Raw genomic sequence first — 17,843 nt, 5'->3', positions numbered from 1 at the left:
TCTTCTTCTTCTTTAATGGCTGCAGCACTTTCTGCTTCATTCTTTTTTGTTTCACTCTCTCTCTCTTGTCTAATACTTGAATTTTTAAAGATACTAACTTTTGATAATAACTTTTCTGGGTCATTAGATCTACAATCCAAAAAACAGACAATTTAAATTTTCCTACTTTTTTGAGTGATTACCTTTTTGAGTGGTTAGCTAATTCAACTGCCAGTTGTAAAATATATGCTTGCTATAAGCAGCATGTTAATTCTGACCCTCCAGGTGTAATTTTCTACTGTAAGAAACATTTCTATGATTTCATTTCAGAATCTGAGCCAGCAGCCTTACACTACTTTTGATTAACCCATGTCATGCATAGGGTCGATTTTTTTTTTTTTTTTTTTTTTGGGTAATGGTGATAATTCAATACTGTAAAAATTGTTCCATTGCCTAAACGGTGGCTGAACCAATACTTACAAAATTAAATATAAATAAATTAAAATGTTATACTTATATAAATAGTTACAGTATATTTCAGTTATAGCATTATGAACACATTATGTCTGTTTCATTCACGCACTATTAACCCAAATTAGTTGATATTACTAGACAATTGCATGGAATCCCGTTGCACTAAACCATTTTAGTTTTTACACAGGATGAAACTAAACAGGTTAAGTTGTATGAACAAACAATATTGAGTAGACTATACACGTTTACAATAGTAGTCTTTACCGAAATTCATTAGTCCACATTGTTGATGTTTTTGAACATACTTTTTATAAAATAACTATTAAGATTAAAATTATGTTAAGTAGAAATAAATTATACATTTAAGTAATGTCTTATTTAAGTGATTCTTTGAGGTTTTTTTTTTATTATTATTAATTTGAAGATGTTTGAGGGACATAGAGAAGAAAGATAAATTTCTCACAATACATTGTGAAAGCCATTTCCAGACTACCTGAAATTCCATTCAGGCAGCAAATGGTAGAGAAAAGATTAAAAAGGCTTTGGTTAATTTATAATGAGAATACATGCACTGTTTTGCTTCCCATGTGTTCTTTTCTCTCATGGGCAATAAAGACCTTCTCATAGCCCTCTAAATAGCTCCCAAACCATGAGAATAATGGCTCAAAGAGACTGCTATTAAAAAAAAAACAAAAAAAAACTGTAGCATTCTAAATATGCAGATGCATCAACATTCAGATGCAAAGTTACGTTCTGAAATAGTTTTCTTTCAGAGGCTCCCTGATATAACTGTGCACTTGCTGTCAAAAAATTTACCTTTCAGAGCTAAAACAAAAACTTAGGTGATGTCCATAATGGATTTTTTTAGGCATTCTAGAGCTTTTGTCCCATAATGATACACCAGCCAAAAAATTATAATGAAGTCATCCAAAAAAGAAAGCAGGTTAACTCATTATTTGAACTCACACATCCAAAATGAGTTTACTGAATTGTGTGGCAAAAGAGAACAGAAAACAATCTCGAAGGAAAGGGAGGATGACATATATCATGGGATCATTTCTGATGCCATTCCTGGTATTTTCTATACATATATATATATATATATATATTAGCTGTGAAATTTGATTGATTCTGTTGTTTAGTCACCTCGATTAACTGATAATGATCAGACACCTTAAAAGTTACTAAGCATTATTAAGTTAAAAAACTTTTAACTTAATTAACTTAACTTAATCTAGTTAAATACTTTCAAATATGTTGCAGGTCAGAGGGACAGTAGAGAAAATTTCCAAAAACTCAAAAGATCTCTTTTCATGTCAGGCGTCCAACTAGGTATTTGATTATGTGTTGTCTGTTATGCTTGTACTATGCTCATTTACAAATACAAGGTAACACTTTAGAATACAGTTCCATCATTAATGAATAACTACACAAGAACACACGAATAATGCAATATTAGCACTCTAGTAACTATTAATAACTAACAAGAAACTCTGATTAATGAATTAGTAAGTAATAGTACTTAGTCTAATGTGGTAGTTCACTATTAGCTAATCAGTAAATATTTTTTCATATCTCCACAAAAACTACTAAGAATTACTGTATACAGACTCATAATTAATATAAATAATACATAACGTATAATTAATTCTAAAGTGAAGGTCATGGTAACCCACTAGTAATAACTCAAGTATTAACAAATATCTCAGATGGAGTTACTAATTATTAGGATCAGTATTCTAAAGATTATGATAATGACTGAAACCTTTGTAAGCTTTTGCAGGTTTTGCAGGCAAAATTAAATCCCCTGTTCTAAAGAACCAAACTGTGTTTTCAAGAAAAGAGCTAAAACTGTTGCTGACAGGAACTATTTTAGCTGAAGGAGAGCATTTAACAAACTTGCATTAAAAAAGTAACATAATCATATACATTTTATAAAAGCAATAAGGTACTATATAGCCATGCTATACTGTGAATAAATCATGGCTAAAGGGGTCGTAGGGACTCCACGTCACATTGTGCCTAACAGTGCCCTTCAGTTTTATTGTAATGTATTCACAATACAGCACAGCCTCTCATACCTTATTGCTTATTTAGAGAAAGTGTTGTAAAAGTGCTGACTGACAGAGAAACTGTTTGTGGGTTTTTTTCATCAGGTGTGAGAGGCACTGAAAGGAAGTCACTGTCAGTGATGGAGGGAGATTCAGTCACTCTATACACTGATGTTCCTGAGATACAGACATATGATGTGATACGGTGGAGGTTTGGAAATGAGGAACCCTCTATAGCCGAAATCAACAGAACAGCTGAAATCTTCAGCACATCTGATGGTCCTGACGGTGTATTCAGAGACAGACTACAGCTGGATCATCAGACTGGATCCTTAACCATCAGGAACATCACAACCAAACACTCTGGATCCTATATGGTTGAGATCTACAGCAGTGGCATGAACGTAATATATAAGTTATTCACAGTGACTGTCAGTAAGTTTTATTATCTATAGCACAACACTCAAACTGTCTTTTGAATCATCTGAGATCTGAGACTGAAGCATATATTTTTCCTCAAGTAAAAATAGTTATACGTTAAATTTCTTGATGCAGCAGCAGACTATGTTAAAGGGTCTGTTAAAAAGTTTATAATTATAATTCCCCACCAACAGGTTTACATGCATTTTTTTTTACAATATGCATTTGGTTTTACCTGAAGAATCTTTTCAAACTGTTTATTTGCATGTGTCTACTCTGCTCTGATCAGTAATATAGTGTACTTATAAAGTTTGTAACCATTGTATAGCTCGATCTTTTATCATGACTCCAAGTAGACTGGAGAAAGAGTTTGTGATTACACTCCTACTGTTAAAGTGTAAACTTAACAGAAATGAAAATGACTTGTTTAAGCAGTTCAGAGTCAACCCTTTTTTTTGAGAGACAATAACTTTATTCATGATGCACTTTCAGCTTTACTTATATCTTTGCCAAATATTGTTCTATTCTAACAAATCATATACCAATAGAAAGCTTATTTATTTAAGTATCATATAGACACACACACACACACACACACACACACACACACACACATACACATATACATGTAATATTTACTAAAGTTGGTAAGTGAAACATCCTAATGTTTTCTTGTTTCTTCTGTAATTTTGTAAAATTCTGTAATTTTGTTGTTTGAGACCAAACTGAAGGATAAATAATATTTCAGTTTTATAAGTTTTATCTCTGACTGACTGTTTCTGTTTGATCATCAGGTGTGTTTGTTGGGTCATTGTCAGTGATGGAGGGAGATTCTGTCACTCTACACACTTATGAAATCCTACAGGCATATGAAGCGATTGAGTGGAGTTTTAATGACACTCTTTTAGCTAGCGTGATTAACAACAACGCTAGATATGTCGATAATGTAAAATTCAAGGACAGACTGCAGCTGGACATTCAGACCGGAGATCTTAAGATCACAAACATCAGAACCACAGACACCGGACTTTATAGTATAAGACAATTCATAGACGCATACTCATCCAGATTAGCTTTGTTTGACGATTTTCTTATGTCTCCGTATTATGCATCACAGAAGACATTCAGTGTCACATGTGAGTTTGTCATTTTCTTAATTCAATGATCATTCACATAAAATTTGATTTAAAGTAAAAATTATTTAAATTCTCTGGAAGCAACCTGCCATAGCAAATAAGCAAATATATACAATGAATTGGGTATAAAATGAGACATTTGTAAATAAAATATGTATCTGACAAACAGCTTCATTGCACACTGCATGAAAGGTCATTGTCAAAAATCCATAATAAGGGTATTTTAAGTGAGCATTTTTTTCTTCTTTAACACTGCGGTATGATGTTTTTTCATGCAGAGGTGTCCTGAACCAGAATAACCAGAATCCTTAAATCTGAACACCACCTGGGCCTTACAGTATACTACCCAAACCTAATACAGAATCTTAATATTTTATATTATTGTATTGAGTATTACTTTAATTACCATACTATAATCACCAAAGTGCATATAATTATTTCTGTGACCAAAATATAATTAAGGCTTTGTTGACTGAAAAAAAGGTTTTTTTCTGCAGATTGATTCAAGTTTTTAATTAAATGGCAGTGTGTTTGTAAAAGTGTCTGAATTTAATTGTATCTGCTTTGGACTAGAAAAAAAAATCATGAATTAAAATGATCCTGCAGAAAGTGGCATGATGTTCATTAGACATGACTCAATGATCTTCGTTAGATCTGTTTAGATGTCTCTTGTGTTTGTTTTTCAGGTGTGAACCAAACTGGAGTAATGTCACTGTCAGTGATGGAGGGAGATTCAGTCACTCTATACACTGATGTTCCTGAGATACAGACATATGATGTGATACGGTGGAGGTTTGGAAAGCAGAAATGTCCTATAGCTGAAATAAGTAGAATGGCTGGAATCTTCTACACATATTTAAGTTATGGTGGAATGATCAAATACAGACTATTGCTGGATGGTGAGACTGGATCTCTGACAATCTCGAACACTGAAACAAGCCTTTCTGGAATTTATGAGGTTGATTTCACCAACAGCGGCGGCAAACACACCATGCACAAGTCAATCAATTTAACTGTCGGTGAGTAACTCAATGTAAAAATGAATTCATTTAAATCGGCAGTACTGTGAGAGTAGTTTAGATTACAATTAAACGTTTGCGCTTAATGAAATGTTTAAGGCAAAGCAACAATACATTTGAGGCACTGCTAGTTTAGTAACCATTTCCCTCAAATAAGAAGTGATGTGCTTAATTAATGCTGTAAAAATGACATACTCCTTTTTTAATAGCTGATTTTGTGAATGAACCAGATAGAATCCCAAATGTCCCAAAATTTAGAGGCATCTGTTGTCAGAGTGTGTCCTGTCTTCCTGTGTTTCCATTACTCTCGTGACCCAGTTTCTGTTTACCTCGATTGTGTTAAATTGACTTCAGGTGTCCCTCCTTAGTTAGTATAAATTCCCTGTGTTTGGTCTTGTCCCTTGTCCGGCAATGTCAATCAGTGTTAGAAGACATCTGTTGAATAAAGTTAGGTTACAGATAATAGATATAGTAGACAAATAATAGACAGGAGAAAGTAAATGGCACAACGCAATAGAAGCCATACGCCAATGACAATGTCCCCTGGTGTCCATCCTGAGCACACCAGCTGAAGATCATGACAGAGCTCCCTTTCTAAGTAGTGGAGTCCAGATGCTCCACAGTCTGAGGAACAAAACAAGAGTCCCGGAGGGTGGCGAAGAGGAGTCAGATCAGGTGGAGGGTTGACAAGTGGAAGAGAGCCTGAAGACAGAGGTAGACAAGGGTCAATAGGTCTAAAATCTAAAAGCTTAGAAGCTTGTGTGGCACCGGCAGGGAGAGGACCTTGGTTGAGGCCAACAGGTTTAGGGCCTCCCGGCCAGAAGTAGGCTCTAAAATTTGAATGTAGCTGCCTCCTGAGTGTATTCTAAAGGGTCCCGCACTGGAGCGAATTCAGGAATGGACTCTGAGGGTTCCTGAGTTGGAGCAGATTCATGAGTAGACTCAGAAGGCTCACACCTAATTTCCTTTACAGGTGCACAGCAAAATTCAAAGTGTTAAATTTACACTAGTAGTGTGGAAATCAACACTTTTTCGGGGTTTATATAGGTCCACACTGAATCGAGTTAATTTTACACTTTAAAAAGTGTACATTTTTCAACTCATTTAGAGTGTTATAAAAACACTGTGAGTGTTCACATTTAACACCATTGGTGTGTTTTTCTTTTAGTGAAAGTTTCCATTTACACCTATTAAGTGTTAAAACTACACTAAGTGTGTCAATATTTTAACACTAATGGAGTTGTTTTTAACACTAAAATAATGTACATTACCTAAGCTTAAGGTAAATTTTCTCTAGTTCAAATAAATAGTCACAGAAAATGTATTTATAAAAAAAAAAAAAAACAGATAACACACCCAAATCGACTTAACCTTTTATTTTTAAATAAAAAACATAAAATCACGCAACCAGTCAACCAACCAGCTTAAACCAACATACAAAAAGGTAGTATGGAATTTGTAGATCAAAGGTCTGTAGAATTTCAAAGCACTGGCCTTAAGAAGTCCACTCACACCGCAGCATCTCTGTACTTTAAATGCATGGTAATGTTCTGAGAAGTGTTCAGTAAAAAGCTGTTCTCCATCATCTACTCTTCTTGCGACTTGGTCCTCCTATTTCAAAAATCTCAGAGCGCCCCGTTTTGGGTTCTTCCTGACAAAGTTTTAAGGCGCCAAGAGATAAACCAGTCAGGATCATAAAAATGTTCCTTTTAGAAAGATAAGATGTTTTAGTAAGGTATGACATCAGCATACATTCAGCAAAAAGCATATATTCATATATAATTTAAAATGTGTTCTTACATAGCCCTTTGCTGAAAATGGGTCTCTCAAAGAAGGAAAGAGACTAACAATTCCTAAAGCATAAGTCTCACGCTGTTTGCGGGTGGGGATCCTCCTATAAATTGCATATATATAAAATATTTATTTTTAATGTTGACAAAGCCTTTATGGGAAGCAATTTGTATTTATTGTGTTTGTGCACTGAAATCTTACCCGTAAGTCTCTGTCATGTGACTGACAACAATATTGACAAGTTGGCGTCTGGTGCTGTGCTTCAAAGTTTTAGTTACCTGGTATTCCTCCACAACTTCCTCACCACCAGATTGTTTTTCCAGGGCATCTTGGATAGTCTGACATTAAGCATGGTTGTAGTAATGTTGAATAAAAAAAGTAAAATGTAAAAATAAACAAATAATAATAATAATAGTAATAATAATTATTCTGACAAATTAACCATAAGGTAAAACATGTATACATACCTGTTTTGCCTTTTCAGCATCAATGTCTCTCTGCTGCAAGCCCGTGGAGACTGCCTGTTCACTGCTATGTCTGCCTCATCATAGTCAGCTGAAGAGACTGAAAGAGTATCAGTGCATGTGCTGGGGGTCGAGGATCTTGTTGGTGTATTCACTGAAACAAAATCAACAACAATTTTCAGGTTTCTGAAATGCCTTTTTTCTGAAAATTTCAACAACTTAAATTTTATTTAATTATATTTAATTTCCACTACTATACTAAATGTTTAAGGGCAAGTGTGTTTTAGTCACCATTGTTTGTGTGTTATTGTTCAAGGAAAATCATTTTGTTACATTTCTGATTTTAAGAAATAACATTTATTGTACAGATCATAACTGTCTGAAGTGTCACTGCTTGCTTACCCTCTGGCAGGCCAGCAGAAAGTTCTTCCAGACATTTAACAGTTAAACATAAATGTGGATTGGCTTCAATCAGTTCTTGGAAGATGTCCTCCTCCACATTGGTGTCTGTGTCATCAAAGACTTGAAGAGCTGCAGAGCTTGCAAACCCAAATTTGCTTTTAACTGAAAAATAATTATATCAAATACACATGAACAAACATTTAAATTTGTTTTTATCTTTTAGTCAAAAATTAACTGATTTTATGCCTCTAACACAGCCGTTTCTCTCTTTCTCTTTAAATTAGCACAAGCTTACCTACTTACCTTCAGTGAGAAAATCTTGGAATGTGAAATCATTAGGCAATTTCACAAATTTCTTTCACACCTTGACAATGCACTTTCATCAACATGATGATACTTGCTGATAGAAAAAGCAAAGAGTCACATTAAGATAAGCTTGAAACTTCCGCGTTTCAAAACGGAGGCATGCATACGACGTATTTGTAATATTTCAAATGTTCTTCAGTTTAAACTAAACATCGCGCGCCACTGTTGACTAAACGCGCGAACGCAATATGAGGGTATAGCACGAACAAACATGGAAAAATATTATACCTGACCTGGGAATAAAAGTTTCACAAACAGTTCCTTGCTGAACTTAAACTGCGTTATTAGCCGTCTTAGTCTGTACTAAGCGCGCTCCGTTTCGTATTAATTCCTCGGTCCATACAAAGTTTCGTTCCGTCATTTGCACATTAAGCTGCACACATTAGATATTTCAAATATAGGTTGTGTTATTTCCGTTCGTCTGTTTTAACAGCGCGGTTTAATAGTTAAAAAAATAACATCTGCCACACATAATCTTGAATATTACAAAACCAAGGTCGAACATAAAAACTGTTAAAGTACTATTAACTATGCTAGTAGTTGATAGTTTTTAATCTAACGTACCTTTGCAGCTCTCGTCTCGAGTGGGTTGTCTACTGTGTAACGTGAAATAAATGAACATTAGAACAATGCAAATAGATAAACATTACCATAAATGTAATATAAAAGTGTAAAATATAAACATTAATAATAAAAAAAAGCAATTAAAAGAATATTATACATCTTAACACTGCTGCCGTCTCACGTGGCAGTCCGCCATTAGACATACAGGAAGTAATGTGCAAGCACCGGAAATTGGATCTACTCATCAGAAGTGTTGTTTAACTTAACACGCTGTAATTACACTGACTCCTAGCATTGATTTACACTGCAAGTGTTAATGTCAGAGAAATCAACACCAGAATCAACACTTTGTAACTCTGAAAAATTAACACTGGAAAAACAACTCGATTGATTTTGCTGTGTGTGAGTTTCGAAATGTCTTCTTCACAAAGCAGCTTACAGTTATGTTTAGAATTGTATGAACGTGCAATAGGAGTTTATTACTCACAAAGATAATTATTATTTATAGCGACAGTGACAGAAGTAATATCCAAGATGGTGACCGTCCGTAAAAATGAAAGACTTATCACTTGCTGACACAACAAGAGTCCAATCAGCCCAGAAAGTTCTTTCATCAGACCTTCATTAACTGACAGCAGCTTTTAAATATGGATGAAGAGCAGAGTATATGAATTGTGCGCAGAACACAAAACTGACAAGAGTGGCTCTGATGGAAAACTGACCAGATCTAAAACTAAGACATGCAACTAATTTCTTTGTCACTGACAGAAAGCAAGCCCTGATATGTGCTTATTGTTACACATTTTTTGACTCGCACCCAGGTTTGTTTATGCCATGAGACCAGGTAGCAAAAGAAAAGGTGTGACCTGGGCCTTGCATAACAGTGGTGTATCCTATAATATAACATTTAAATTTTATTATGTGACTTTTTTTGGAGTTTGATTAAAATAAATAAATAAATGTTGTGTTTGTAGTTGACAAAAACAATGTCCATACAGGCCTTGGTGTTTGTAACACCTTGATGCATAGTTTGCAACATGGTTCATCGATTGTTTGCTTGTTTGAGACTAGAAAAAATGATAAATAACTATACATTTATATGTAATTAAAATACAGAGTTTTTCTGCTTAATTTAGACTCAGGTTTATTGAAGTCACAGGAAGTTTTCAAGTACCACTGATAAGCAGGCAAGATATTTTTAAGATCTTTGTTTTGTAAATTTTATCTCTGACTGACTGTTTCTGTTTGTTCATCAGATGTGTCTGGTGAGTCAGTATCAGTGATGGAGGGAGATTCTGTTACTTTACAGACTGATGTCACTAAATTACTGGAATATGAAGAGATTGAGTGGAGTTTTAACAACACTCGCATAGCTAGTGTGTTTAAGAACAAGGTTATATATGAGGATGATGTAAAATTTAAGGACAGACTGCAGCTGGACATTCAGACCGGAGATCTTAAGATCACAAACATCAGAACCACAGACACTGGACTTTATAAGTATGATATCTACAGAGTCAAGAAAATGCATTCACGTGATACATCACGGAAGACATTCAGAGTCTTATGTGAGTCTCTTTGTTTTTAATTTATTGTTTATTTGATTAAAAAAGACAAAAAGGCTACTGTTAAATGAATTCCAATTACACTGCAGAAAGTGGCATGATAGACAAGTGTCGATGATCTCCATTAATTGTGTTTAGTAACAGTGTTGTAAAAGTGCTGACGGAAAAAGAGAAACCGTTTGTGTTTGTTCATCAGGTGTGAGAGGCACTGGAAGGAAGTCACTGTCAGTGATGGAGGGAGATTCAGTCACTCTATACACTGATGTTCCTGAGATACAGAGATATGATGCGATACGGTGGAGGTTTGGAAAGCAGAAATCTCTTATAGCTGAAATCAACAAAACAGCTGGAATCTTTAACATATCTGATGGTCCAGACGGGAGATTCAGAGGCAGACTACAGCTGGATCATCAGACTGGATCTCTGACCATCAAGAACATTGAAACCAGACACTCTGGACTTTATGAGGTTGAGATGAGAAGCTTCGGCAAATACGCCACATACAAGTCATTCAATGTGACTGTCAGCGGTGAGTAACTAAATATTATAATGAGTTCATTAAAATCAACAGCGCTGTGTTAGTTTAGATGAAAATTATTACGACAAATGTGAAGAGGGAGATGAATGTATACATTTGTCATGTTTATTTGATAAAACCCTTCCGCATGGGATACACCTGCGTACTCCTCAATCCTTGCAGGTGTAATTAGAGAATTGAGATGTCTTACAATATGGTTGAGCTTGATCGTTTTCCGAGTCATAGGATGTAGGATGGAGGAGCAAGGAAATGAGGACCCTTATAAGCACCCTTATAACATGTAGGAACAGAAAGAGAATATGAAGGACTGTCAGTATTCAGCACTCACGAGATGACTACCTCCGGTGGTAGGAGGAATGGATGGTGGAAGCAGATGTTACACCTTTTTGCACAAATAATTTTGCATTACAAATGTCCTCTTAAACCTGAAATGTGCCTTTTGACTAGTAAAATTTCAACTTTAGCTGAGATTCAAATAGGTTTTACACACAACACTCAGTAACGATATTTAAATACTTCTGTATGCTTTTAAATAATGATTTTGTTTGTTTGTGTGTTGATACAGGTAAAATGCAAACAGTATTAGTTATTGAGGGAGATTCTGCCATTCTACAGATTGAGCATGACAAAATGCATGCTGAAGAACTGATAGAGTGGATATTTGAAAACACTGCCATAGCTAAAATCCTTGAAGGATCTAGACCTGTTTATTTTGGTGGGATATTCGAGGGAAGACTGATGCTGAATGATTGGACTGGATCTCTGACCATTAAAAATGCCAGAACCACAGACTCTGGGCTTTATAAACTGAAGATCAGTCACAAAGGAAATCTAATAATTAATGTGGATGTCAATGTTACTGTAACAGCTTGGCCGATCACATGTGGTGAGTAATCCTAATCAGTGGATGTTCTCTTTTAATGTTTTGTGATTCTCCTTATTTATTTTTTTATTATTTATTTATTATGTATGCTACTTTAAACTGAAACTTCTTATAGCACTTGCACAGCATAGCGCTTTTGGTGATTTTACTTGCTTTCTATTGTAGGGACGTTAACGTTTCAATATTGTATGTCGTACAATTCATGGTCATTTTCCAGATCATAGTGATCATCCATATACTCTTATTAGTGAAGACTTGAGTGAGCAGACATGTGCATGTCATTATTGCACTTGGCATATGGAGCGGATGTAATTAGAAATGCAAAAAGGATTCGCACAAAAACAAGGAAAGTCAGCTTTTGGCTATTATTCTGCCTGCAGTTGGAACCATCTAGAATATGGAGTCCAGAAGAGATCAGATGTGCTAAAACTAGCCACATTTAACCATCTGTTTAGCTGTGTATTTATTGAATGAGCTGTGCTACGTCGGACCTGACTGCACTGACTGCACTATATTATCTTCTATTTTCAACAGTTTTTCGTTTTATTGCTGTGATTATTTTTATTTTATTAGCACTTTGAATTGCCATTGTGTAGTGAAATGTGCTATAAACAAACTCGCCTTGCCTACATAATTAAATGTTGTATAATGTTGACTGCATTCATATTTGCTATGTTTTAGTGCAATCAGTGTTACAGAGCAGACAGACAGATTCACTTGCACTAATGACTGTCTGTCTTTCTGAGTTCCAGATTCAGGTCTGTCTTCAGGTGGTATAGCAGGAATATGTGTTTGTGTTATTGTTTTGCTGATCGTTGCGGTTGTTGTGATTTACTGCCGCATAACCCGATAACTAAAACAGCTAACAGGTATGTATAGCAAAAGAAAAAGTACAGTGCAGAGCAAAGGTGTATTAAATAGTTCGCCAAAAAGTCAAACTCACCTCTAAGCTATCCTAGGTGCATGGGACTTTAATAACCTAAATAACTGACTTCTGGCAAATGGCCACATGCTCGTCCCCCATCAGACCACAGAATTACATTGAATAACAACTAAAATAAAAGAAAAAGAAAAGCATTATTATTATGCATGTGTATGTTGTGTTAGTGATTATGTTTTTTCCTTTCTTTCTCTCTCTTTCTCTTTCGAGCAGTGATCCAAACCACAAAAGAAGCAGAGCTCAGAGAAATTCCCTCTTCTACTTATTATTTAATCACTGTTAAGCAAAGTGTATTCTGTGACTCTATTGTGTAAATATGGAGAAAAATGTAATTTCGTTGTGAGATTAATCAGTAAAACTGTGTAGGGAGATGGGCACCAATTTCTTTGGATTTTACAGTATACAGTAATTTGGTCTTCATTTGTTAAAAAAAAATGTTATTTAAAACCTTTAGGAAGTTCTAGTTTTATTACGATGATTATTATATGATTGTTTATTACTTGTGATGAGATATCCCTACAATCTTAAGAGACTGTGTTAATTATATCGCTCTCCAGCTGTAACATTGATAGATGTTTGAAATACATAATTGTTTTACCCATTTTGCCATGGCCTATGAAAGGGTACTCGGGATATAAATAATAAAATTGGAGAAAAATCCATTCATTTTGTCATTCTTCTAAAAAATCTATCTTTGTTGGTTTAACAATACAGTACACGATTTCTTAATACCATGCATGTCATGTTATGTTATCAATATATTTAGGGGCCATTTTGAGCAAAAGATCACAACTCCGTCACACAATTGTGATGAGGTTGTGTTTTAACACATTGGTTCTGAAGTTCTGAAGACTCTTCTTTATGATATATATATATATATATATATATATATAGATATCAAACAAAACAAGAGTCACATTACAAATGTCAGCTTAATTGAAACTGAAAGGGTTCTAGATATTATATATAATATTGTCTGCCATTATAGACAATGTCCTGAAAGGCAAAACATGCAAGAATAGCTTGTACATGTGGCTGGTGGTCATAACCATGTGGGGGAGGATTTACACGAAACATATTTATCTCAGTTCTTCTAGTTCACAAGTTGTCTGTCACATACTTTAGGTTGTAGTGTTTAACAATGGTTCCAACGGTTTGTTTTGATCTGCTTGTGGCATCTGATTGGTAAGTTAAAACGGTTAGCTCATATGCCTTTTAAAATTGGTTATTTATATGTGACCAACCAATGTTCCCCATTTGTGTTTGCTGACACAGATGCAGTAGAGTCAGTGTCAGTGTTGGAGGGAGATTCGGTCTCTCTAGACTCTGGTTTAACTGAAATTATGGACGATGATCTCATTCTGTGGAAGTCTGGAGCTAAAAAAACACTTTAATAGCTCAATTCAATGTACTGGCCAGCAGCATGACATTTAACAGATTTATTTAACCTTACAAAATACAAAGCATTACGCTTTGCATTACACTGAGTGTTAGTGATAACCCCCGATGGGCTGTGAGTATGATGAAACTGCCCTTCCTCCTTCATTTATGTTGCCAGTTTCGCTACAGAAATAAGCAATTTAAGCATTAACTGACTGGCATTGCAATAAATACTGTTATGTTTTGATACGTCCAGCTTCATCATTAAGATCGTCAAAACAAGAACATTTGAACATCACCAATCTCTGTCAGAATTGTGCCGGTATGTTTTTAACTCAATATGTCGATGTTTTCTGTGTTTTCAGTTCAGAAAAATCAGCTTTGTGACAATCACAGGTCTGGTTCATCTTACTAATTGCCTTTTTTCTTTCTTCTTTTAAGAATTACAAGGCTATTGTTGTGATAATGTTGAAGCTGTGATCCGATTGGTGGTGACTGCTCTGATGGGCGTGGCTGCTGCAGTTGCAATTGTTCTTCTTGTCAATGATGTCAGATCTACAGTGGATCTGAAATCGTAGAATTTATTTAGTCAAACTCAACATTTTATATAGAACTATATATTATATGCACATGCATTTTCTCAACATCCCTGTATCTGCTCATTTTTGCTATGAGATAAACACATACATTGGAAAATTCTGAAAAATTCTTCAATGTTTCATTTTATAGTGGTATCCATTTATGTTACAATCTTTTGCACATTTTTTGTCATGCAAATAAACCTTAAAATTAATATAAATCCACATCACACACAGACATATTAAAGGGGTGATAGCATGATAACAATAAAATATTAATTGCATTAAAATATTAATATTACTAATATATGCTAATATTACAACATCATCATAACAATGAAAATATTTTCCTGTGCATAAAGTGAAATTGAAATAGCTGCGTTATCCAAATGTTTAAGGCAGGATTATGACAGGATTAGATTTAGGATACTTTTGTAGTAAAGTACTGTTGGCTGGGACAGTCTTGAAGTAACGCTACTTTATTACAAGTATCCTACTGATCCAGGGACAGTCATTTAAAAAATTGTTAAAAATTAATATAATAAAAATTATTAAAAATATATAAAAATTATTATAATTTTTTTATATAACTAAAATTATTATAAAAAATATAATAACATTTTTACATTTACTCAGTTAAATATTTATTCACGATTACTTTATAACTGTATTAGAGTCTTAGTTAATCTGAGCTGTGCATTATTTGGAGTGGTGACATTATGGGAGTGGCATACATTTTTTATAAATGTATCACAGCCAGATGTTGGCAGAGATGTAAGTAACTAAACAGTGCTGGGAATAGCTCTGACTAACAGGAAAAGAAATATCTGAGGTGTGTATGGGTTTGTGCTTTTAATTTGCATAGGATAGTCTTAGGATAATAAGTATTTGTATTCATCTCGTTCCTCAACGAGGAAGTAAACCTATGGGTGAGACATCTGAATCATTATAGGGAAATAAAAGGAAGAAGCGTGCATTAAATATGTAATATGTTCATAATATAAAAAAAAAAAATCATGTTAAGACTTGCCAATTTGAAATATCATGCATTAACTTTTTGTAAAGCTAACAATAGCTAGATCATGAGCCTGGTTGCCAGACCCATATAATTTACAAATGGAGGCACCCCCTCTTATAGAAATATAGGATGATTGTATAAGATGGGATAATTATTCTTTGTATGGTATAATTATTGGTGTCTGTTATGTACAGTATAATTATGCCAATGACGTCCTTTTACCAGAAACATCAGAAACCTGTATAGTTTTTCTGTAGAAGCGTTTGCAGAACAATGCTAACTTCCTTCAACGTTTAAATATAAAAAATTAATTAAATAAATAAATTCTGGGAACTTCAGTGAATGAATTTCTTTATTTTCTTTAAAATATTATATCAAATATTTATAAATGTTATTATTAATCCTGTCTGGTGTAAAAAAATTAAATATCACTTGTTGTTACTAGTACTAGAATTTTATATTAAATTATAATTTAATTTAATGCTTTTAAAATACTTTTTAAAAATGAGCAACATAACGACTGAAAGAGGCTCTTAGATACTCTTGCTATAACGTCACATCAAATGTCTTGTGTCATAATATGAGATTTCTAAACAGGATAGTAACTTTTTTTCCTGGATATGTAGATCAGTTGCACTTTAGGTTGGGATGAGGGCGAGGCTCAGAGAAACGGGTCGCTGACAAACTGATTTCAGGATTCCCAACAATGACGAGTGTTCGTCAGCGATCCGTTTCTCTGAGCCTCGCCCTAATCCACAAATCCTATATTATGACACGACTCGTGAAAACGAATCGCTGATGAACACTCAGAGAACGTAGGACTTCACTCATCTATATTCATTCCACTCTGCATCAAAATGAAGAGAGCGTTTATATACCTTCTGTTGCCTTTATTCGCGATCAGTAAGTGTTTTTAATAACCTAAATGGTAATTCTCAGATTAATAATTGATAATAAAGATGGTAATTCTCAGACTAAATATATAAATAAAAGCGCTGACTGACAGAGAAACTGTTTGCGTTTGTTCTTCAGGTGTAAGAGGTACTGAAGTGAGGTCAGTGTCAGTGATGGAGGGAGATTCAGTCACTCTATACACCGATGTTCCTGAGATACAGAGCTATGATGCGATACGGTGGAGGTTTGGACAGCAGAAATCTCCTATAGCTGAAATCAACGGAACAGCTGGAATCTTTAACATATCTGATGGTCCAGACGGGAGATTCAGAGAGAGACTAGAGCTGGATCATCAGACTGGATCTCTGACCATTAATAAGACTGAAATCAATCACTCTGGACTTTATGAGCTTGAGATCAGCAGCAGTGGCAAACACACCAAATACAAGTCAATCAATGTGACTGTAGGTGAGTAGTCCAATATAATGACAAATGTATTAAAATCAGGAGCATTGCGTGGCGACTTGGGAGCGAGACCGTGCTGGTAATCCAAGTTTGTAGTCAAGAGCAGGCAGAAAATCAATAAACTGGCAAAGAGTCGGAAATCCTTAGTAACATTGGGGTAAACTGATAATACTTATAACAGGACAGACAGAAACAGAAAGAGACGATCAGAACTGTTCAGTTCTCAAGAGATGTCTATCTCTGGGTTAGGAGGAATATTCCAATAATAATATGACATTACAAATGTACTGTTAGGTGTGAAACATGGCTTTTCACCAGTAGAATTATTAGCTGAGATAACTAACTTTATACACAAGAATTTGAGATTTGATAGGTGATGTTAATGACAGTTTCACTTTATCCTCAGTGTTTTTTATGCGTTGATACAGGTCAAATAAAGACAATATCACTGATAGAGGGAGATAACAGAATGGATGGAGAAAGAATGTTTGGAGACATTGCTAACATCTCTGAAGGACGTTTTTCCGCGTATGGTGGAACTTTTCAAGACAGACTGAATAATGTCACAGCAAGGCCGACCACAGATGGTGAGTAACTCTAAAATACGGTGTAAAAAGCTCTATTAAGTCTATATGATCTCTTGTAATGTTATTATCAAAATCAGTCTTATGTTCCCATCAAACGCTTGATGTAGATGTTCTCTCTGTGTTTGGTGTTACATAGATCAGACTAACCGTCTGTCTTTCTCTGTTTCACATTCAGGTCTGTCCGATGGTTGGATAATAGGTATATGTGCTGCTGCTATTATTGCTTTGTTGGTGATTGCAGCTATTTCTATGATTTGTGGTTGGTGCAAACTGTTGCTGTGCTGGTGGTAAGGCTACTAGCGCCAAGACTCAGCCCTGGTTTAGACTAG

General features: G+C 34.8%; 1 protein-coding gene and 2 long non-coding RNA genes across 3 annotated transcripts in view; 1 reads left to right on the top strand and 2 right to left on the bottom strand.

Annotated features, from left to right (window-relative positions):
• Positions 1 to 13,218, top strand: part of si:rp71-36a1.1 — a 40,548-nt gene extending 27,330 nt beyond the window's left edge. Inside the window, exons 2-8 of the mRNA XM_043222634.1 lie at positions 2,610 to 4,060; positions 4,747 to 5,079; positions 9,923 to 10,234; positions 10,428 to 10,760; positions 11,335 to 11,655; positions 12,405 to 12,521; positions 12,806 to 13,218. Coding sequence (XP_043078569.1) covers positions 3,745 to 4,060; positions 4,747 to 5,079; positions 9,923 to 10,234; positions 10,428 to 10,760; positions 11,335 to 11,655; positions 12,405 to 12,505 — 1,716 coding nt within the window. The 5' untranslated portion in view covers positions 2,610 to 3,744 and the 3' untranslated portion in view covers positions 12,506 to 12,521; positions 12,806 to 13,218. The remainder of the gene's footprint in view (positions 1 to 2,609; positions 4,061 to 4,746; positions 5,080 to 9,922; positions 10,235 to 10,427; positions 10,761 to 11,334; positions 11,656 to 12,404; positions 12,522 to 12,805) is intronic.
• LOC122327594 lies at positions 6,768 to 7,162 on the bottom strand. Its single transcript, XR_006247674.1, has 3 exons — positions 7,072 to 7,162; positions 6,880 to 6,973; positions 6,768 to 6,785 (listed from the first exon to the last, which is right to left on the bottom strand). It is a non-coding gene; the product is annotated as an uncharacterized LOC122327594 (long non-coding RNA).
• Positions 7,359 to 8,074, bottom strand: LOC122327590. The gene is made up of 3 exons (XR_006247669.1): positions 8,032 to 8,074; positions 7,737 to 7,898; positions 7,359 to 7,488 (listed from the first exon to the last, which is right to left on the bottom strand). It is a non-coding gene; the product is annotated as an uncharacterized LOC122327590 (long non-coding RNA).
• Positions 13,219 to 17,843: the final 4,625 nt, after the last annotated feature.

The sequence above is a fragment of the Puntigrus tetrazona genome, chromosome 22 (assembly GCF_018831695.1).
Source record: "Puntigrus tetrazona isolate hp1 chromosome 22, ASM1883169v1, whole genome shotgun sequence".
NCBI classification, from domain to species: Eukaryota; Metazoa; Chordata; class Actinopteri; order Cypriniformes; family Cyprinidae; genus Puntigrus; species Puntigrus tetrazona.
Note: the sequence above shows the minus strand (reverse complement) of the source record. Positions and strands in the feature narration are given on the sequence as shown.